Below are 23811 nucleotides of genomic sequence, written 5' to 3'. Positions count from 1 at the left end.
AGAAGAATACACCAATTAGGCATAAAATTATGACCACCTTCCTAATATTGTGTTGGTCCCCCTTTTGCTGCCAAAACAGCCCTGACCCGTCAAGGCATGGGCTCCACTAGACCACCTTCAGGTGCTGTGGTATCTGGCGCCAAGATGTCAACAGCAGATCCTTTAACTCCCGTAAGTTATGAGGTGGGGCCTCCATGGATCGGACTTGTTTGTCCAGCACATCCCACAGATGCTTGACTGGATTGAGATCTGGTGAATCTGGAGGCCAAATCAACACCTCAAACTCGTTGTTGTGCTCCTCAAACCATTCCTGAACCATTTGTGATCTGTGGCAGGGCGTATTATTCTGCTGAAAGAGGCCACAGCCATCAGGGAATACCGTTTCCATGAAAGGGTGTACATGGTCTGCAACAATGCTTAGGTAGGTGATACGTGTCAAAGTAACATCCACATGGATGGTAGGACCCAAGGTTTTCCAGCAGAACAGCCTTCACTCCCCACGTGCATCAATGAGCCTTGTCCGCCCATGACCCTGTCGCCGGTTTGCTACTGTTCCTTTTTTGGACCACTTTTGATAGGTACTGACCACTGCAGACCAGGAACACCCCACAAGAACTGCTCTGACCCAGTCGTCTAGCCATCACAATTTGGCCCTTGTCAAACTTGCTCAAACCATTATGCTTGCCCATTTTTCCTGCTTCTAACTTATTAACTCTGAGGATAAAATGTTTACTTGCTGCCTAATATATCCCACCCACTAACAGGTGCCGTGATGAGATAATCAGTGTTATTCACTTCACCTGTCAGTGGTCCTAATGTAATGCCTTTACTCATCATATATACATCTACACGTACAGTACAGTGAAATTCTTTTTCCACATATCCCAGCTATTGTTCAGAAGCTGGGGTCATAGTGTAAGGGTCAGCCATTGTGCAGCACCCCTGGAGCCAAAAGGGTTAATGGCCTTGCACAAGGGTCCAACAGTGGATGCTTGGCAGAGAAACAACAGCTCAGCCCAGAAGTTAACATAACACATTAAAATCCCCCATTTTCAGGTGCACTTAATTACTCAATAAGTCCTAAACTTATTGGGAGCGTCATCAGCACAAGAACTGCTTTTTGAGTGTGGGGTTACTGGGGGTTGTTATTTTTATGGGTTATTTTATGGGTTTTCTGAAGATGCACATATGCATTAATCCCATGATGATTTAAAGCTTGATCGACTGTAGACTGTGTCAACTGTGCTCCTTGCTTTGCAATCAATAGCAGACCTGTTATTTGGTTTAAATTACATCTGCTGGTCCAAGCAAGTCATGCATGAGCTTACGTTTGGGTTTTCTTAAATACTTGGTCAAAAACACAAATGCAAATTAAGTGAATTCAAGCTACAGTAGACCCTTGACTTACGAATTTAATTGGTTCCAAAGGGCTGTTCTTAAGTCAAAATGTTCGTTAGTTAAACCTATTTTTCCCATAAGAAATAATGTAAATAGATATAATTCGTGCCAGACCTCCCAAACCCACCCCCTTACCTAACCTTTCTAATGTCCTAAATGGTCTTTTTTGTTATAAATACAAGTATATTTTCCCTTAAATCTTCAATTATAGAATAGACATTAGTGTAATAAACAATAATAAACATCACACAGTAGTACTGTACATAAAACACACACATTTCAGTACAGTACGTGTGCTGTACCATACGCCATAATAAATTTCCTTCTTTTTTTTATAAAATGTATCTACCAGAAACAACAATAACTCTCATATTTCTCTATTATCTTCTTCCTTATTTCAATAGTGTTGTATTTTGTAGATGTAATTGCACGAAAGAAAGAATACTTTACTCAGCCGAATTCCTTCTTCTCTCCCACTCACTGTCCCCTCTGTCAGAGAGAGAGAGAGAGAGAGAGAGAGAGAGAGAGACAGAGAGAGAGACGGTTGGAGTCAACTTGTTTGTTGGAAAAGTTGAAAAAGATCGCTCGTAACCCAAAATGTTTGTATGGTAAACTGTTCATAACTCAAGGGTCTACTGTGCTTCAACAACTTAGTTAATCATTATCAATAAAAATAAATTGGGAGGCCATGCCAGGTTGCTGTATGGAATATACTTAATCTGTCACATATAAAAAAAAATACCTTCACAATTAAAAGATCCAGACACCTAGAGGTGCCTGAGAATAATCCCTAGAGCCTGGAGCTTTCCATATTTGTTCTTTATAAGGTGCACATGGTTGGTAGGCTAATGCTTGCTTGTCTGCCAGACTGAAATAGTTTTTACATTGCATAATGGCTTTGGAAATGATTTCAGCCACTTTAAGGCCTTCAGAAAAGACATGCCCTGTTGTAATTAATAAAAGATTACCGGAAATTAGTCATTTTTTGCCTTGCTTTAGCTGACTGCATCCGTCATTTTAAAAAGTACTTAGATTTTTAACTATGAAGGTCTCATGCCAAAAAGATTAAAACGTTTCTTATCCCCAGTATCCTAAATGGTTTGCATAATTTTTAACATCCTTTCTTTTGAACACAGCGTATATTTTTACCCGGCCAAACTTTTCCATGCTTCAGGGTTGCCAGGGAAACCATCAGATGAACAAGGTATGTTCAGCACAGAGCTGCATGACCTGGACCACTGCCCTGGCACGGGCACGATGTCTCGGACATGGTTTTAAGCGAATACCTGTGTGCAATCAGGTCACTAATTGGTGCGTTTTCAGTTACACCAGCGTGTAATGTCGGTTACACCAGCGTGTAAAATCAGGTCCAAATTATTCAATCAATCAAATCTAATCAACTCCACATTCATTCCACTGGATTTAGTTTTTCTCTCTCCCCCCCCTTTTTCTCCCACTTTAGCGCATTCAATTTCTGCCCGTCAATCATCCTCTCACTAATGCTGGTCCTTGCTCATGATTGGGGAGGACTAGGCTGCTCCACGCCCCCTCCGACACGTGCACAGCAATCGAACATCTATCTTATCACCTACACTTGACGAGTGCAGTGCAGTACAGCGCTGTGTACGGAGAGCCACACCCTGTACTGCACTTCTTTCCCATCTCCGTGCAGGCACCACCAACCAGCCAGCAGAGGTCGTAATCGCACTAGTCTGAGAGAGAGTACCCATCCGGCTTAAATCCGCCCCTTATCTGAACAACAGGCCAATCGTTGTTCATGTGGCCGCTCAGCCTCAGCCGGCAGGCAGAGCCGAGATTCGATACAATGTATTCGAGATCTCAGCTCTGGTGAACAGCGTTTTTACCGCTGCGCCACCTGAGCACTGTTTTTCTCTCTTATTTATTTATTTATTTATTTATTATTATTATTTTTTTTCCAAATGCCCACACTTCATTGGATGATGCACACCAAACAGATATTGTCCTATTTTCCTTATTTGTAATATATTTTTATTTTATTTAGGTATTTTTCTTAAGAAATGCCTTATTTTATTTTCACCAAAAAAAAAAAACTGTAAAAAACTGTGTCAAGGGCAGGACGGCTTGGTGGCTCGGTGAGTAGCACTGTCACCTCACAGCAAGAAGGTCCTGGGTTCGATCTCCAGATGGAGTGGTCTTTGTTGTGCCCTATTTTGATGTAAAGTCTACAGTGTCCCATTTTCCACTTGTTTAAAACTGAAGAAAAACTAACGAACAAGTGCAACCAGTCACATTATTGAATGTCTGGCTTTCAGGAGCAGATTGCTTTCACAGATGGTGGGGTCTGCATACAGGTTCACGTTAGGTCAGGTGGGCAGGTGGTTCCTGGAAGTGCACCAGGGTTGAAAAAGGGAAAAAAGCTTTCATTTTTGTCCAAATGTGTTGAACACTTTTCGAATGGACCCAGCTCCAGAGCTAAAGTCCAAGGGTGAAAATTACCATATGTTCAGTCAATTAATGTATCAATAAATGCTGAGAATGTTGATCAGTTTTCAAAACTATTTCACTACCAGTGGTGTTCACAACATTGTTTCTAACTTACAGTTGCGAAAACAGATAATCAGTGTTGAATTTGGTCATAAATTGACATTTTATTGTTTACAGTTAAAGTTGTCATGTATCATTAATATAAAATTATAGTTGTTTATAAAAATTATTATTTAACAAAGTATTGTAGCTACACGCTTGTGTGGTGGTCAATATAACAACCACTCTTTTTTTGCATTTTCCCCCAATTTTCCTTCCAATCTAGTTGTATTCAATTACCTGATTGCATTTGGCTTCCTCTCTGCTAGGGCTTCATTTGGAGCTCAGTCTAGTCAGAGTCAGAGAGGGGCTAAATCATGGAGAGTCACACACTGATCTTCATTATTCCTCGTCTCTGTGTAGCAGAGGTCGTGATTGCACCAATTATGAGGAATCACCTCTGGCAACCAACCTGATGAACGAGCCAGTCATTGTCCATATAGGTGTCCAGCCTGCCAGTAGCAGAGCTGACATTCAAACTCATGTGCTGGACCTTATCGCCCAATATAATAATTACTTTGTTGCAGTGCAATTTTAATTCTGAATGCAAGACTAAAATAAATTTGGGGAACAGAGATGATCAACATTTACTAGAGTTAAGGGCATGGTACATAGGTAATATGTACACTGATCAGCCATAACATTAAAACCACCTCCTTGTTTCTACACTCACTGTACATTTTATCAGCTCCACTTACCATATAGAAGCACATTGTAGTTCATCTGTTTCTCTGCATGCTTTGTTAGCCCCCTTTCATGCTGTTCTTCAATGGTCAGGACTCTCCCAGGACCACTACAGAGCAGGTATTATTTAGGTGGTGGATCATTCTCAGCACTGCAGTGACACTGACATGGTGGTGGTGTGTTAGTGTGTTAGTGTGTGTTGTGCTGGTATTAGTGGATAAGACACAGCAGCGCTGGTGAAGTTTTAAACACCTCACTATCACTGCTGGACTGAGAATAGTCCACCAACTAAAAACATCCAGCCAACAGCGCCCTGTGGGCAGCATCCTGTGACCACTGATGAAGGTCTAGAAGATGACCAACTCAAACAGCTGCAATAGATGCTACAAGGTGAACCAACTAGGTAGGAGCGTCTAGTAGAGTGGACAGTGAGTGGACACGGTATTTAAAAACTCCAGCAGCGCTGCTGTGCCTGATCCACTCATACCAGCACAACACACACTAACACACCACCACCATGTCAGTGTCACTGCAGTGCTTAGAATGATCCACCACCTAAATAATACCTGCTCTGTGGTTGTCCTGTGGGGGTCCTGACCTGACGAACAGGGTGAAAGCAGGTTAAAAAAAGTATGTAGAGAAATATGGTAAGTGGAGCTGATAAAATGGACAGTGCGTGTAGAAACAAGGAGGTGGTTTTAATGTTAGGGCTGATCAGTGTATGTGGTCAGCTGTACAGAGCATCTACACAGGGTATATCGTTCTCTCTATATCTGTTTGAACTCTTTTTTTGCACCCAGTCTTTTTGGAATGCTTCTGTCTACACCTCAACTCCTTCACTGATTCGTATACATTAGTGCACCAGTTTATTTCATTATACTGAGAAAGCATGTAAGGATTGCACTCTCTATCAGTATAAATGAATGTGCTAAGTTCTATACATCTTCCTACTCAGTCTTTCCTGTTGTAACTCTTTACCTTTTTTCTTCTGTGACCTAAACCTAACCCCTCTCCACTTCAGGAACTGGCTAAACGGGAAGACTTGCATGCTCAGCTGAGCTGTATTCAGCTACCAGTAGACTCGGGGGTATGTAGCATTGCCTGTAAAGTAACCCAATGTGAATAATCAGGAAGACCCCAGCGTTTGTCCGAAATATCATTTGTAGTTGTTGGTGTAGTAGCAAATGTAAGAGTCCCTCTTCAGGTTCACTTGCTCGATGTCTGCAGGAAACGTTCAAATCTAGCAAAGACTCTTTATTTTATTTGACTTAAAAGGGGAGCTTTTGGGGAGCTTATGAAAAGCCACAGTGAAATCAGGCAAAGCCAGTCGAACAAAAGCAAATAAAAAGGAGCTCACGTTCACGTAGCTTTTAAATCACTGTGTGCCAGATAGCTTTGATTTGCCAGAGTTATAGTTCATTCTGTTTATCACAGCTTCGTACGAGACGTGCTGCTCATTATATTACAACAATTGGGAACTGACATTGCAGGCTAGCTAAATAATAACAACAATAATAACAAAACAATCAGCTTTTGATCCTGCTAAGGTGACTCTATCATTTTATTTGTTCATTTTCTGGACATTCCTCACCGACCCCGTCCACCCCCCACCCCGACGCACCCACACGCACACACGCACACACACACACACATCCATACAGCTGTGCAAGGTGATGCTTACATACGTTTCCTACAGGGTTTTTACTGTTCCATTTACAAGTATCTCAAAGTTATCATCATAATAACCTTATCTTATAATTATCAGTTGATCAGATTTGGTCTTTTTCAGTGTCAAGCCAATATATATTCAGATTTGGGTCATACTAAAGCTTAGAATCTTCATTTTTATTTTACCGATTTGGCACAGTTTTTTGTTAATGCCAGGCTATTTGGCCATCCCTACTTCAGACATAGCCACTCATGTCTGTGTAGATGCCTGAGATTTAAACCCCATATCTTTAACAGTAGTGGGCTAGCATATTTTACTGCTCCACCACCCAATCGCCCCGAAAAATATAATTTATTTTATATAATTGGTTTTATAAACATCTTAGCAATGGCCAAGGCTATAACACCTGAACTCAGTATTTAGAAATGGTGTCTACATACAGTATTTTTGCTGTACCTTACAGCAGCATTGTTAGTGAAGGTGTTTTTAGACTTTCTTAAGTTCTGTATTTACTGTTTATATAATTTTAAACAAGTAATTTACTGAACATAAACACAATCACAGAAATATTACTGCATTGCAGCTATCTATCTATCTATCTATCTATCTATCTATCTATCTATCTATCTATCTATCTATCTATCTATCTATCTATCTATCCATCCATTTATCTATCCATCTATCTATCTATCCATCTATTTATCTATTTATCCATCTATCCATCCATCCATCCATCCATCATCTATCCATCCATCCATCCATCCATCCATCTATCTATCTGACAGTTAACATAATCTATCTGATGTCTATCTGATAGTTACCATAATCTTTGCCTGCATAAATTGTAAAGGATGATATGATATTATTAACACTCTTCCAAAAGTGACTGCAAAATAATTGGTAAAAAATAAAATAAGCCAAATTATAGCTTAGCTTCATATCATGGCCAATAATGGCCAATTCATACCAATGCAGTAAAATGGCTATTTTATAAAGATGTCACTGTCCCATAATCAAATTTGATGTAAATCAAGTGCCATCTAAATAGGCACCCAAAAAAATCATTGTCCACAGTTTTGCCATAACAGTTTATTGACTTTAATTTAGAGAGACAGATATTAATTGATGCTGCTGTTCTAAACGTCTCCTAAGGCTGTTTTTGTGCTAGACCAAAGCACTGTGTTTATTAAGACTGTAGAGGGAGGGGGACACTGACAAAAATCGGAAGACCAGCGTCTAAAAATAGCTTAGTTTGTTTGTACAGTGTGATTATTGGTGTGTCTGCTCCTCTGATGCTGCTCCTCACGCTGACCAGAAATAACCTCACACGTACTCAATCTCATGTGGATAAGTCATTACACAAATAAAGCAGATGGTCTAATCATGAGATCATTTTCCCAGAAAAACAACTAAATGACACATTTAATAAATACTGACTGCAGAACTCACATAAACTAACAGTGAATCCAGCATCACGAGTCATTTCAGATTACAGCCTATTCATGCATGCAGATCCCATGGTTAGGTTAGCTTTGCTATAGAACCAGTCACCCTGCTTTGATGGGAAGGTTAATCCTTCAGTGACCTGCCAGTTCACACTCCTTTCCCTCTATTTTTTCTGACTACATTCCTCACCTGGCTATTTACTGACACTTTTCTTCTTTTTATTTAAGGGGGATGGCTCGAAATCAGAGTCAGAAGCAGATTTGTACGCACAAAGCATCGATGATGTGCGCAGAAGCAAAAAGGACGTGTCAGCTTCTTCTGGTGAGACACAGGAACATGGAATTCATGGAATAGTGTCTGCTTTAATCATTGTCTTGGTATTATCTGTATTAGTATGATACCTACTTTAAACTAAAAGTATTTGTATGTTCCATTTAGAAGAGGACTTCTAGTACTTGCAATAACTGGAAGTGTTACATTATATATGAGCTCAGTTTGTCATTTCATGAAATTCATGCAGATTCAAGTTATTATTAGTCCCAGTTATTATTAGTCCCATACCTGGATTATAAAACACTAACGTGCTAACTGGAGCAATACTGCAAATTAGGATAGTCTGTTTCTATGCCTTGATGTCCTAGAGGCCTAAATTACCTTTTTTTTTTTCAAACCCTCGCATATAAATGTTAAAACCTGACTATAAATTACCCATTTCAAAACAGAACACCTGCACATTAGTGGCAAGTATACAAAACTGAAAGTAAAATTAGACTGATCATTGTTAAAAAAAAAAAAAAAAAAAAAAAAAAAAAAAAAGGAAATCTGGCCATTTTACTGTGAGCAGGCTGTGTATAGTAATGAGTTGTTAGTGATTAACATAGTCCTGATTATTATGCTATGCTTGTACAGGATTACCTACAGCTATGTTAATTACTTTATTTATTTATTTATTATTAATATATATTCTTTATTAATTTTTGTTTATTATGTCTTTAAATATATTATTTATTTATGTATTTTTTCTATTTTTCTATTTTTTTTCCAATGCATAATAAGGTAAAACATTTACACTGAATATTTTTCTTTGTGCTGTTCATCATCACCAGTTTACCAAGCATTGCTTAGTGTCAGAGTTTTTAGCTCTGGTATTCGAATTCTTTTTACCCCAGTTATTTCCCACTTGTTTATATATTATTTCTTTAAATATATTATTTATTTATTGTCTTTTTATATTATTTATTTTATTTTTGTTTATTATGTCTTTAAATATATTATTTATTGTCTTTTTGTATTTCTATTTTTGTTTATTATTTCTTTAATTATATTATTTCTTTATTGTCTAAATATATTATTTATTATTTCTTTTTATATTATTTATTTATTTTTGTTTATTATGTCTTTTTTTGTTATGTCTTATTTATGTATTTTTATATATTTATTTGTTTTTGTTTATTATTTATTTAATTATATTATTTGTTTATTATGTCTAAATATATTATTTATTTATTGTCTTTTTATATTATTTATTTATTTTTGTTTATTACGCCTTTAAATATATCATTTATTTATTATCTCTTTTTATATATTATTTATTTATTATGTCTCTTTATACTATTTATTTATTTATATTATATCTTTAAATATATAATTTATTTTTTTATGTATTTTTATATTATATTTATTTCTTTTTCTTTTTCTATTTAATATAATAGGATAATAAGGTAAAACATTTACATTTACACTGAATATTATTCTTTGTGCTGTTCTTAATCACCAGTTTACCAAGCATTGCTAAGTGTCTCGAATTTTTGGTTCTTTAGCTCTGGTATTTGACTTCGTTTTACCCCAGTTTTTTTCCGCTTGTTTCTCCTGCTCTTAGGGATTAAAGGTATTTTGAAATATTTATGATAGAACATGTACCCCATGTATTTTTCAGTCATCTGCTATGTCTTCTAGGAATATCTGATGTTCAGTGTGTGTCCTACTTCTTTCTGTCTCTCTGAATACAGTGGTACCTATCAATGGGCATGTTGACCTGAAGGCCAGTCTTACACCCCCTCTAATAACCCACACGGCTGCTACGCCCATGCCTGTGCCTAAGATCTCAGGAGCAGGAGAGGACTTTGCTCTGGGTCACGACTCACGCCGAGGCAGCAACGTGTCCATGGAGCCTGGATGTCATGACAAGACTTCGGTCAGTAAAGTGCAATCCCTGATGGAGCCAGTTATTAATAGATATTTAAGGCATTAACAAAAATAACAGGTTGATGGTTTGATCGCAATAAGTGCTGCGAAAACAAGTTTTCTTAGCATGAGATGAGAAAATATTGTGATAATAATGACTAAGTGACTTTTGCCTCTGCTTTAAGCAGTCGAGTGTGCGGAGCTCCCCTTACGCCCCCTGGAGTTCCGGCAGCAGCTGGAACAGTCGCCGCTCCAGCTGGAACAGTCTAGGCCGGGCCCCGAGCTTGAAGAGGCAGAAGCAGCAGTCGAGCGAGCGCTGTTCTTTGCTTTCTGGAAACGGCCACTCCAGTTCTGACGAGGATGAGGCAGGAGGGGTCAGCGGTAGCAGGGGGGTGTTGGAAGCAGACAATGCCTCTCTGGCCAGGACAGATTCTTTTAGCCGGAGGACTCGGCACAGGCGCATGGAGTCTCTGGAGACGCGCAGTTCTTTCGACCTGCCCCAGGACACACTGCAGGTGCCGTATATGCATCGTTCAGCCAGCATCCACAGCACGCGACCACCTAACCTGATCGGCAACGGCAAGAGCTCGCCGACGGGAGCTACCACCCAGCTCTCGCTGGAGGACCCTCATAGTGAGGATGACAATGCTGATGAGGAGGGAAACCTGGTAAGAACACTCAGGCTACAACACAGTGAATACACTCTTGTGTACTATGAGTGGATGCTGGGGTGTCACATTCAAAATGAAGGAGATCATTTAGCACCCAACTCACAAGTAGAAAGAAACCAGATAACGTAAACAGACACAGAGAACAAGTTTTTAACTGCCACTGGACATACTTTGACCCTGATTAGAATAAACAGGTACATTTGCCTCTTTTTCTTCCTCCCTGCACTCCCTTTTTTTACCCTCTTCATCCAGCCCCACTCCCCAGTCCTTGTACCTTTTTCCTCCAGAATCTAGGTGAGATATCAAGTCAAGTCAAATTTATTTGTATAGCGCTTTTTACAATAGACATTGTCTCAAAGCAACTTTACAGAATCCAGGACCAACAGATACAAAAACCCCTGTTGAGCAAGCCGAGGGCGACAGTGGCAAGGAAAAACTCCCCTAAAATTACAGGAAGAAACCTTGAGAGGAACCAGACTCAGGGCCCATCCTTCTTGAGTGGTCTGGAGGATACTTTAAATGAATAAGATTTAGCAATAAATAAATGAATAAATAAATAAATAAATAAATAAATAAATAAATAAATAAATAAATAAATAAATAAATAAATCAATCAATCAATCAATCAATCAATCAATCAATCAATCAATCAATCAATCAATCAATCAATCAATCAATCAATCAATCAATCAATCAATCAATCAATCAATCAATCAATGTTATTATTCAGTCCAGTCTGTAATAAAGTCTGTAGTGAGTTCTTGACATTCTTGACATCCGGCAGGAGCAGCATTGTTGGCACTGCAATCTCGACTTAATTCCTTAACCTCGGGCAGGTAAACAGGTTTCCATCAAAAGGACCTCGGGGTAAAACAACAGAAACTGTAGTTAAAAATTTAAAGTGCGAGCTGAGTAAAATATCAGTTTTACAGAGAGAGTTTTTAGACTCCGGCAGCCACCACCATCAAACCTGAGTGATCGGACAAGAGAGGCAGAACGACAGGAGTATTTGTGTAATGAACACCTTGACCTAACCGAAACTAATGAAACAACTATATTTTGATAATATGCAGTAACTCAAAGCCTATTGCTTACTTTGTCTTAAAGATATCAATTTAACCGTAGAGCAGTTGTTGCCTAGTGATGTAAAAGCGTCTGCTAAATGCTGATAATGTAAATGTAACCGGCTGCTTTTTAGCCATTATACAATGTTTATTGTTTTACAAGTTTATGGGTTTTGCCTGGGCCTTGGGTGATAGGGGACTCCCAGAACGTTCCCCTTGTCAGCTGTAGATCTGTTTTTCGTCTTGCAAATCCTGTGATCTTACATTGTGGAGGATTAAGTAAATGTTAACAAATAGGTGCTAAGATCCTTCTGACTCCTCTTGTGGAATCTTTGGTCATTCTTCTCATACAAGCTTCCAGCTCATCGAGGTTTGATGGCTTTCATGCTGCTCCTGCTTTCTTTAAATCCCAGAGGTGGCACGGTGGCTCAGTGGGTAGCACTGTCGCCTCACAGCAAGAAGGTCTTGGGTTTGATTTCCAGGTGGTGTGGTCTGGGTACTTTCTACGTGGAGTTTGCATGTTCTTCCCATGTCTGTGTGGGCTTCCTTCAGGATGAACAACAGCCAAATGTTGTTCATGTGGCCGCCCAGCCCGATGGCAGAGCTGAGATTCGATAGGATGTATTAGAAATCTCAGCTCTGGTGTGCTAGTGTATTTTACAGCTGCGCCACCTGAGAGGTTACGTTTTACATTTTATGAAGTATTTTATTTTCATAGCACTGTAATTAAGCATTGTTATTATTTAATGACAGTGTATTTAGGGTTTATATTCCTCAAATGCCTTTAAATAATAATAAAAAAAATATTGCAATAATAATAATAATTCTTTTTTTCAGTCCAATATCAGTAGGGCAAAGGTCACAAACCACTGTTAAATGGTTACGACCTTTGAACCCTTGGACAGCATAGCTAGAGAAACCATCATGCTACTTTTATAGATATACTGTAGTAACAGGGGCTCAGATGTGCTTTGTCACATAATGCTGTCTGCTGCTGCATCATAAAATCCAACTTTTAACTATTATGCAAAGAAATAAACATTCATCAATTCTGTGCTCTCTGGGCCTGAGTTAATCTCAGATGGACCAAAGGACAGCAGTCAGATAAGTCTAAGTTTAGCTTGTTTTCCAGGAAAAATACTGACCTCGAGTTATGTGTGCCTAAGACGAAAAGGACCATCCAAACATCTGTCATGGCATAAGCTCTCAAGAAACCTATGGTTATTTCAGTAAGACAATGCCAGGCCTCATTTTGCACATGCCAGTGGTAGCCTAGTGGGTAGAGCTTTGGGATACCAATTGAAAGGTTGAAAGTTCGAGTCCCAGCCCTGCCATGCAGCCACTGGTGGGCCCTCGAGCAAGGCCCTTAACCCTCTCTGCTCCAGGGGCGCCATTCAAAGGTTGATCATGTGCTCTGACCCCAGCTTCCAAACATATTGGGATATGCCAAGAATAAATTTCGTTGTACTGTATATCTGTATATGTTTAAATGACAAATAAAGGCATTCCAATAGCATGGCTTTGTAGACAAAGACTGCATGTGCTTGATTGTCTTGCCTGCAGTCCAGATCTGTTTTCTATTAAAAATTTCTGGCACACAACTAAGAGAATCACAACCACTTAATATTCAGGACAAAAGGGCAACAATTCCACTTTCAGAACTGCAACATTTAGTATACATTTGTTTGTATTACTAAAAATGTACTAATGTCCCAATGTAGACGCTTCTCAAATAAAGTGTAAGGGTTTTTTTTTAAATACATTTTTCATCATCTTTACAGTCTTTGTTTTATTTTTTTGTCCTTTCTGCAGAGTCGACGAGCACGTTTGTATCGCTGGCTGGAGCATAAACAGCCTGAATGGTGTCGACAGAGGAGCACCTGGTCCTTGTACCTTTTCCCTCCAGAATCTAGGTGAGATTATAGATGACTGGGTCACTTTTAACGGCGGCATTATAGCCCTTACACAATGTTTACTATTTTACAAATTTATGGGTTTTGCCTGGGCCCTGGGTGATGGGGGACTCCCCCGAATATTCAGCTAGTCACCAGCCTATGTGTAGAGTTGTTGTTTGGTCATGCAAAGCCTGTGATCTTACAGTGTACAGGATCGAATAAGTGCTAAAAAGCTTCTGATGCTTCTCTTATGAAATCTTGCTCGTTTTTCTCATATAAAAGCTTCCAACTTATTGAGGTTTGATGGCTTTTAAATTGTTATATGTACTATAACACATGGAATACTTATGTTAGCAAAGCATTATTGTATACAAGCCCCGTCTAATTTAAATTCCACTTAGTTTTCACTATTTGAGTTTTTTGCCATCAGACGTAGTATAGTATATATGAAATTTTATATATTTTCTTAAATATATGAATTTTACTATTATCTGTTTTAGCAAATCCTTATGTATCATTGTTTTACAACATCCATATGGCTAAATAAAACTAAACCCCAAACTAAATTAGCTTGCAAATGCTTTCTATATGCTGTAACATAATGGTATTCTAGACTCTATATAGTGCACTATATGTGCCCTCCCCCCAGACCAACGGCTTTGAAGTTTATATGCAAACCAGTCCATACATTAATTATTTATTGTTGTGGTCTGTTTGAAATGACGCTGCATGAGTCTTTAATTTTGATTTTAAAGGCTTTTTTATCTAGCCGCTTGTGGCCTGTCTGCCACTATTCACTAAAGCATCTGTGTTTTCATTTGATTCTTACTTTAACATGCTGCTTGATTCTCACACGCTGTTTGTTTCATTACTGTTTGACTTTGTTTTTTTCTTTCTTTTTATACCAACTGTGTTGCCATATTTGGCCCTGAAAATCTTCTGCTATCTGAGAATGGATATGACATTTAGAAGCTACAATTTACATATCTATATATAAATTAACCAGGGTTCAGTGGTATTGTTAAATAAAGAAAATAATGGAGACTGTTGAGTCACTGTTTTGCATGCTTATATAAAAAACATGCCTTAATAGAAGTCCAGCCTGGTTCTTATACTTAGAAGTCTGGTTCTCATCGTTAAAAGCCTGATTCTCATACTTATAAGCCTGGTTCCTATACTTATAAACCTGGTTCTTATACTTATAAGCCTGGTTTTCATACTTTAAAGCCTGGTTCTCATACTTAGAAACCTGGTCCTTATACTTAGAAGCCTGGTTCTTATACTTAGAAGCCTGGTTCTTATACTTCTAAGCCTGGTTCTCATAGTTATAAGCCTGGTTCTTATACTTAGAAGCCTAGTTCTAATCCTTATAAGCCTGAATCTCCTACTTATAAACCTGGTTCTCATAGTTAAAAGCCTGGTTCTTATACTTAGAAGTCTGGTTCTCATCGTTAAAAGCCTGATTCTTATACTTATAAGCCTGGTTCTTATACTTATAAGCCTGATTCTTATACTTAGAAGCCTGGTTCTTATACTTATAAGCCTGGTTCTTATACTTTTAAGCCTGGTTCTCATACTTATAAGCCTGGTTCTTATACTTAGAAGCCTGGATCTTATACTTAGAAGCCTGGTTCTTACCACACCTCTGTGGGTACAAACACTTACCATTGTGGCGCTACCCTACACTATAATTTATTACTACCTCACCATTATAGTCCATTACTTAAAATTAGACACCTATCATGTTTTAGTTGTACACTCATTTAAGCCATTTTCAAAATAAATTTGCAGCTCAAGTTCCTGTATGCAACTCATAAGCATCTATAACTTTAATAATCTTTTACAGGTTACGTGTGACCTGCAATAAGATCATCAGCCACAAGATGTTTGACCACGTGGTTCTTGTCATCATCTTTCTGAACTGCATTACCATCGCCATGGAGCGGCCCAGGATCGACTCAAGAAGTGCTGTGAGTGCACATGAACATTACACCGACATGCATTTAATGAACGCCGAGTGTCCGTCTCAGAGGAATGTTTAGTCCAGCTTGTTATGTCCGACTCGAAGCTCAGTTCATGTAGTACTAATAGATTTAATTAACTGCAGAGACATGGTCTGGTTAATTAGTGACAATGTACCGTGGGTATGCTAATAGCTAGGTATTTGATCTAGAGAACAAAGTGTTTTCTAATGATTAGAAGCATTAAAATATACATTCTACAATTTTTTATGGGTACAGGGCTTCCAAGCATTAAACAATTCTGACAGTTTCTACATTCCATATGACACAATAGAACCATGTGGATTAAAGGTCAGCAGACTGCTTGAATTTGTCAAGAGATTGCATATGGATACTGTTAGACTGATGTCACATTACATTATTGTCACTGTTGAGGTGTCCAACAAACACACAAATATTTATAATAGTGTAGAGAAAAATATTTTTGGATCATCCTTACACTCAAGCTTCTGCATCAATCACACAATGGCACACAATGCTTTGCTCATAATGATGTAAAGTCCAATTAAGTCAGTTTTTGTCAGGGTTACACACACACACACACACACACACACACAAATACATACATGTAAAAAGACTTATTTACTTTCAAAGCCGCTTATACTAGACATACAGACAGACAGGAAAATCCAGGCAGGCAGACATCCATCCATCCACCCATTCATCCAGACAATCCATCCATCCAGATGGTATATCCAGACTATCCACCCATCCATCCATTCAGACAATCCATCCATCTATACATCCACCCATCCATCTAGTCCATCTACCCAATCCATCCATCCACATCCACCCACCCACCCAATCCATCCACTCATCCATTCGCCCACCCAATTAGCTCACCCACCCAATCCATCCATCCACCCAATCCACCCACCCATTCATCCATCAATTCATTCATCCACCCATCCATCCGCCCACCCGCTGCAATGCAATCACACTCGCATTTTCTTCCGGAAATGCACCTCTCTAGTTCTTATATTCTATATTTTGTGGGTGGTACAGTGACGCAGGTTGTATCACTATCGTTTTACAGCAAGAGGGGCCTGGGTCCGATTCCCTGGCCAAGTATCCAGGGTTGTTTCTGTATGGATGCTCTGCTTTTCTCAAATAAATAATCCACAGAGTCTGACTAATCCCAGGAGATTCCACTGCTTTCATTAATTCAAAGGCATCATATAGTTTTTTACCCCAAGCTACATCAAAATAGATAAATAAATTAAAAGAACTAGACACATTTTCAGCTCTCTCATTTCTTTACTTGACCTAGTTTATTGACCAACAAAAACCTTGGGTTCTTTTCATTTCTGCAGTTCAATTTCATTTTTTTTCTTTGCTTCTCTGGCATCTAAGCTCCCGTCTCTGTGTGTGCAGGAAAAGTACACAAGGACAAACAAAATCTGCTGAATGAGATGTTACCATTATAAAAAATTAATTGATTATTAATCAATTAATAATGCCAGGACATGGATCAAACCCTATTTAGAAAAGCCAGTGATTTACAGTATGTCTGTATCAAGGAGTGGTGTGACAGGTAGTGTGGATGCTACTCAGCTCCAGAGTTTTTGAGACCCAGATTTGGTCCTTGGCTCTGGTCACTGTGTGTAAGGTGGCACATTTCCCCTGTGTGTGTTTATCCAAAGATTTGAAGTCAGTTTATATTAATATTTACTGTATCATATTGTTTTGACATTTTGAGTTAAAGGGCAGTTGCAGCCTAGTGGTAAAGGTACTGGACTAGTATTCAAAAGGTTGCTGGTTCAAGCCCCACCACTGCCAGATTGTCAGTGTTGGGTTCTTGAGCAAGGCCCTTAACCCTATAATAAATAAATAATAAGAGACTGTTAGATATTTTAAGTGTTCATATACTCATATGTTCATCAGCCATAACAATAAAACCACCCACCTCCTTGTTTCTAAGCTCACTGTCCATTTTATCAGCTCCACTTACCATATAAAATCACTTAGTAGTTTTACAATTACTGATTGTAGTCCATCTGTTTCTCTGCATGCTTTGTTAGCCCTCTTTCATGCTGTTCTTTAATGGTCAGGACTCTCCCAGGACCACCACAGAGTAGGTATTATTTAGGTGGTGGATCATTCTCAGCACTGCAGTGATACTGACATGGTGGTGGTGTGTTAGTGTGTGTTTTGCTGGTATGAGTGGATAAGACACAGCAGCGCTGCTGGAGTTTTTAAACACCTCACTGTCACTGCTGGACTGAGAATAGTCCACCAACCAAAGATATCCAGCCAACAGCACCCTGTGGGCAGTGTCCTGTGACCACTAATGAAGGTCTAGAAGATGACCAACTCAAACAGCAGCAATAGATGAGCGATCGTCTCTGACTTTACGTCTACAAGGTGGACCAACTAGGTAGGAGTGTCTAATAGAGTGTGAGTGGACAAGGTATTTAAAAACTCCAGCAGTGCTGCTGTGTCTGATCCACTCATACCAGCACAACACACACTAACACACCACCACCATGTAAGTGTCACTGCAGTGCTGAGAATGATCCACCACCCAAATAATACCTGCTCTGTAGTGGTCCTGGTTATTGAGGAACATGGAGAAAAGAGGCTAAAAAGGTATGCAGAGAAATAGATGGACTACAGTCAGTAATTGACTACAAAGTGCTTCTATATGGTAAGTGGAGCTGATAAAATGGACAGTGAGTGTAGCAACAAAGAGGTTGTTTTAATGTTATGGTTTAATGTTACATACCCTGAGTGCGTGTTTATGTAAACTGGTGAAAAAGACAACATAAATTATAGAATTGTAGATGTTACATCAGTACCCACTAAGAAATCTAGCAGTACACACTGAGTGTAAAAACATTATTGTGTTGCGTGTGTGCGTGTTTTGGTAAAATGTTAATACCTGTGGAGTACACAGTGTGTGGGTGTAGTCACAGTTTTATAGCTTCACGGGAGGCAGCACTAATGTGCTCTATACACACATCCAGTGAGGATGCATTCTGTCTAATCCTGGACCTCATTCTCACTTCACAGGAACGCATCTTCCTGACGGTGTCTAACTACATCTTTACTGCCATCTTTGTGACCGAAATGGCCATCAAGGTAGGAGTCTCTGGACTGCCGTTAATTTCATTGGCTTCATGTACTTGTGTGTGCACATAGCAGCTTTGTTCGCATAGTTTGGGCCACTAGGTGGCAGGTCAGGGTTGAAAAGCAATAAAGACAAGTTATAGTTTGTTATAACTAATGTACAGCCACAAGAAGATACACAGTATTCCAAAAGTCTGAGATTCAAGCCACAAAATATAACATATTAATTAAAATGATGTACTAGGAGTGTCCAGATCCAGTACTGAATATTTATACTGGGGCTGTAGTAGCCTAAAATACTTGATCAATGTTTGAGCTGGTCCACTGATATTTTTTATGCTTTTTATCTTTTTATGATGTTTGATTTACACTACTAAATCCATTGAAATCAAACCCACGCATGTATTACCAACTAATTTGTCTCATTCAGACAGGTGAAATCGAAATTACCAGTGTAAGACTATTTAAGAATGGTGTTCTTGGATATGTTCTTTGTAAAATGTTGTCAGTTTGATTACAGTAAAGGTTTTTGTGTCATAATAAATAAATAATTAAATAAATAAACTAATTAAAAAGTGAAATAAACATGTTCAGCATTTATATTTCATAAGACATACAACTACATTACAATACACCACACACACATACTGTATATAGAGCGGTTGTAATCTAGCGGTTGAGGTACTGGACTAGTAATTGAAAGGTCACTGGTTGAAGCACCATCACTGCCAGGTTTCCACTGTTGGGCCCTTAAGCAAAGCCCTAAACCCTCAATTGCTCAGACTGTATACTGTCACAGTACTGTAAGTCGCTTTGGATAAAAACATCTGCTATAGTGTTAATATAAACACTGTACAATTGTGTGTGTGTGTGTGTGTATGTATATATATATATATATATATATATATATATATATATATATATATATATATATATATATACTGATCAGCCATAACCTTAAAACCACCTCCTTGTTTCTACACTCTGTCCATTTTATCAGCTCCACTTACCATATAGAAGTACTTTGTCGTTCTACAATTACTGACTGTAGTCCATCTGTTTCTCTACATACTTTTTAGCCTGCTTTCACCCTGTTCTTCATTGGTCATGACCACCACAGAGCAGGTATTATTTAGGTGGTGGATCATTCTCAGCACTGCAGTGACACTGACATGGTGGTGGTGTGTTAGTGTGTGTTGTGCTGGTATGAGTGGATCAGGCACAGCAGCACTGCTGGAGTTTTTAAATACCATGTCCAGTCACTGTCCACTCTATTAGACACTCCTACCTAGTTGGTCCACCTTGTAGATGTAAAGTCAGAGCCGATCACTCATTTATTGCTGCTGTTTGAGTTGGTCATCTTCTAGACCTTCATCAGTGGTCACAGGAAGCTGCCTACGGGGTGCTGTTGGCTGAAGGTTTTGGTTGGTGGACTATTCTCAGTCCAGCAGTGACAGTAAGGTGTTTAAAAACTCCACTCATAGCAGCACAACACACACTAACACACCACCACCATGTCAGTGTCACTGCAGTGCTGAGAATGATCCACCACCTAAATAATACCTGCTCTGTAGTGGTCCTGGGAGAGTCCTGACTATTGAAGAACAACATAAAAGGGGGCTAACAAAGCATGACGAGAAACAGATGGACTACAGTCAGTAATTGTAGAACTACAAAATTCTTTTATATGGTAAGTGAAGCTGATAAAATGGACAGTGAGTGTAGAAACAAGGAGGTCGTTTTAATGTTATGGTTGATAACATATACGGTGTATATACCATTATAATAACATTATATCATATAATATTAACATATAACATTATACCAACATTACAATTGGTGCACTAATTAGTACATACTACTACTTAGTAGTTTAGTGTGTTTCCAGTTGTTTTATTTGTTAAATTTAGTGTTGATTTAATCTCTAGTTTGTAGCAGCATTTTAAGTTCTTTTCATAATGATCTGTGTATTTCAGTTTTACATCAGCATGGCTTCTCCAGATTTGTCCAAATAATTCACTTCACACTACTGGGAAAGTTCCTGAGCCTCTTATATCCGCTTACCCCTTCTGTGTCTCTTGCAGTGACATTAATAGAGACTGCTACAAAGGTTAAACTAGCGCTCCTAAAGTCGGCAGCTTCTTCAGATAGCTGAATTAAATTTTTTGACGGACTGCAGTCTTTTACAAAGAGTCACGATAAGCAAGCCGTTACGACAGGTCCACTGGATATGCATTAAACTCCCAGCGCTTGGTTTGTGAGTACTGCGCGGAAAGGATTGTCTGCCAGATATTTAAATGACTAGCATTGAAATGGAAGAACATGCAGCGACCTCTCGAGAGAAGACGGAAAAGTTCACAGGTGTCACTCACTCAGGTCTAGGGTTCTATTTCGAGTTCCTGCTATATGCCAGGTCACACCCACTCAAGCGAATTCAAATGAAAATCATGCTGCAGAATAATCATACTCACTGGAGGTTAATTAACAACTCCTGACAAAAAAGTGTCTGGAGCAGACAAAGACGAGAGCGGTGCTGGTGCCTGGCATGTCTTTGTTCATGCAAGGCATTGATCGTGTCATCGTTTCATTTGTTGACACAAAGTGTGCTTAGGGGTGTCACGTTCCTCCTGAGAGCTTTTTTTTGGAGAAATGATTTAACTTTTACAGGGGTTTGTTTACCTGAGTGCTCCTCAGCTCACGGTGTGCCATCAGATGCTGCACGGCTGTGCTGTTACAGTAGTGTAAAACCTCAGTAGGCACAAAAGATGTCTTATAAAATGTAGATTTTAGACAAAACTGTCTGCTAACATTGTTTTAGGTTTGGAAGGTGTGGAACGATTGGCCTGTTGTTTATATAGGGGTGGGGTATTAAGCCGGATAGGGACTCCTCGTAACTGATGCCACACGACCTCTGTTGGCTGATTGATGGGAAAGAGTGTGGATCAGGGTGTGTCTCTCCGTACACAAGGCCGTTTCGCATATATGCACTCGCCTAGTGTGGGTGACAAAATGCATACGGCTACTGCCCACGTGTCGGGGGGCGTGGGTTAGCTTCGTTCTCCTCAAATCAGAGCGGGGGTTGGCATTAGTGGAGAGGAAGCATGGCGCAATCGGGCAATTGATCGCACTAAAAAGTCTGGAGAAAAAGGGGAGAAAATGCATAAACAAAAATATAAAAAAAAAAAAAAAGAATAATTAATTAGTTAATTAATTAATTAACTGCTTTTTAAATATTTACCAGCCACCACAGGACAGACCATCACTGGTGAAAAATAATTGCAGAAAAAAATAATAATTATAGTAATAATAATTAAATAAATACAATAAAAATAAATAAACAAAAAAATAAAAATAAATAAATAAATAAATACACATAGTGACCAAAGAAAGAGCTTGTTTTTTGCATCAGTCATAGCAGTTCATTTTTATTTTTGGTTAAGATTTGGCAAAGATGTGCACAGCCACACCATTTTATTGGTTGGGTACACCCAGCTATGACTGATGCATTTATTTATTTATTTTTATTTTTGTTTGTGTATTGTTTATTGTATTTATTAAAGTATTATTACTTTAATTATAATTTTTTCTGCAATTATTATTATTATTTTTTTTTTTTTACCAATGATGGTCCAAAAAGTAAAACATGACGTTAAAATCCCAATAAACAAACAATAATGGTCTGTCTTGAGTTTATTAATTTATTTAATGGTTAATTTATTTATTTATATATTTATTTATTTAGCCAAATATGTCAATGTTTAAGACTCAATATTTAAGATTCATAGATTTAAATTTAATAATGATTATAATTTTGTCTGGTTCATATTATGCTTTTATTTCACCAACACATGATGTGAAACATGTTGATTCATATATTTAAAATGTATTTTATTTACTTATTTTAAGGTGGTAGCATTGGGCTGGTGTTTGGGAGCGAAGACCTATTTAAAAAGCAGCTGGAACGTTCTGGATGGAATGCTGGTGATGATCTCAGTCATTGACATCCTGGTGTCCTTGATCTCAAATAGTGGCACAAAGATCCTTGGAATGCTGCGTGTGCTGAGGCTTCTGAGGACCCTGCGCCCCCTCCGGTACAATTTATTTTTTCACTTATTTAATACATTTTAGTTCTGATTACTTTGCACAGACTGTTGGCAAAAAGGTCGCCCAGGTGGTACATCACCACTCACCGCTCACCAGTGCTAAGATTCTGAACTCTCAGAGCTAGAGACTCAGCTCTGCTACCGATCAGCCGGGCATCCCCTAGCAGACATAACTGGCAGTGCGTGCCTGTAGCAGACGTAATTGCCCACTGGTCTGATGGGTGGGAAAAGACCAGGGGACTTTAACGCTGTGTAAGGACACTGGTTTGTAGCCGAGGCGCCTGTACAGAAGTGGATGAACACGGAGATCAGTGCATGACTCTCCATGTGCAAGACTGGCCTCACAAGATAATCCACTGAAGCATGGGCAAATAAGAGGGTGTCGGTGGACTGCACACACCTCAGAGGGAGCAAATTGGAAGAAAAAGGAAGAACATGCATAAATAAAATAGCCTATATGGTACGAGGGATCTTCAAAAAGTTTCTGCACTTTTATATGTTCATTGAAAACTGTGAAGGCGGGAGGAGTAGTAATTGGTCGAGAGAGCTTATAGTCAGGATTTAGCGCCATCTGATTTTTGGACGCTTTAAAAAGCTTTAAGGGGAAGAAGATTTTCATGTGATGATGATGTTCTTCAATGGTCAGGACTCTCCCAGGACCACTACAGAGCAGGTATTATTTGGGTGGTGGATCATTCTCAGCACTGCAGTGACACTAACATGATGGTGGTGTGTTAGTGTGTGTTGTGATGGTATGAGTGGGTCAGACACAGCAGCGCTGCTGGAGTTTTTAAATACCTCACTGCTGGAATGTAAATGTAAATGCTGGACTGAAAATAGTCCACCAACCCTCATATTAAGTGCTTTTAACCCTCCCAGCTGCAGGGGCCGACCCTGTGCTCTGACCCCAGCCTCCAAAAAAATTTTTTTGAATTTTTCTCCCCTAATCTAGTTGTGTCCAATCACCCTGATTGCGTCCTCTATACTGATTCGACCCTTCACCGCTGACTGAGGAAGCCTCTCAACTGACATACGTCTCCTC

At 38.9% G+C, this 23811-nt stretch overlaps 1 protein-coding gene across 1 annotated transcript in view; it reads left to right on the top strand.

Annotated features, from left to right (window-relative positions):
• The window catches only part of cacna1g (calcium channel, voltage-dependent, T type, alpha 1G subunit), a 349320-nt gene that overhangs the window by 244403 nt on the left and 81106 nt on the right, over nucleotides 1-23811 (top strand). Inside the window, exons 15-22 of the mRNA XM_063003080.1 lie at nucleotides 5669-5734; nucleotides 7990-8083; nucleotides 9772-9956; nucleotides 10135-10614; nucleotides 13494-13594; nucleotides 15423-15546; nucleotides 18610-18678; nucleotides 22573-22757. Coding sequence (XP_062859150.1) covers nucleotides 5669-5734; nucleotides 7990-8083; nucleotides 9772-9956; nucleotides 10135-10614; nucleotides 13494-13594; nucleotides 15423-15546; nucleotides 18610-18678; nucleotides 22573-22757 — 1304 coding nt within the window. The remainder of the gene's footprint in view (nucleotides 1-5668; nucleotides 5735-7989; nucleotides 8084-9771; nucleotides 9957-10134; nucleotides 10615-13493; nucleotides 13595-15422; nucleotides 15547-18609; nucleotides 18679-22572; nucleotides 22758-23811) is intronic.

The sequence above is a fragment of the Trichomycterus rosablanca genome, chromosome 10 (assembly GCF_030014385.1).
Source record: "Trichomycterus rosablanca isolate fTriRos1 chromosome 10, fTriRos1.hap1, whole genome shotgun sequence".
NCBI classification, from domain to species: Eukaryota; Metazoa; Chordata; class Actinopteri; order Siluriformes; family Trichomycteridae; genus Trichomycterus; species Trichomycterus rosablanca.
The sequence above is the reverse complement of the archived record's forward strand: the minus strand, read 5'-3'. Positions and strand labels throughout refer to the sequence as shown.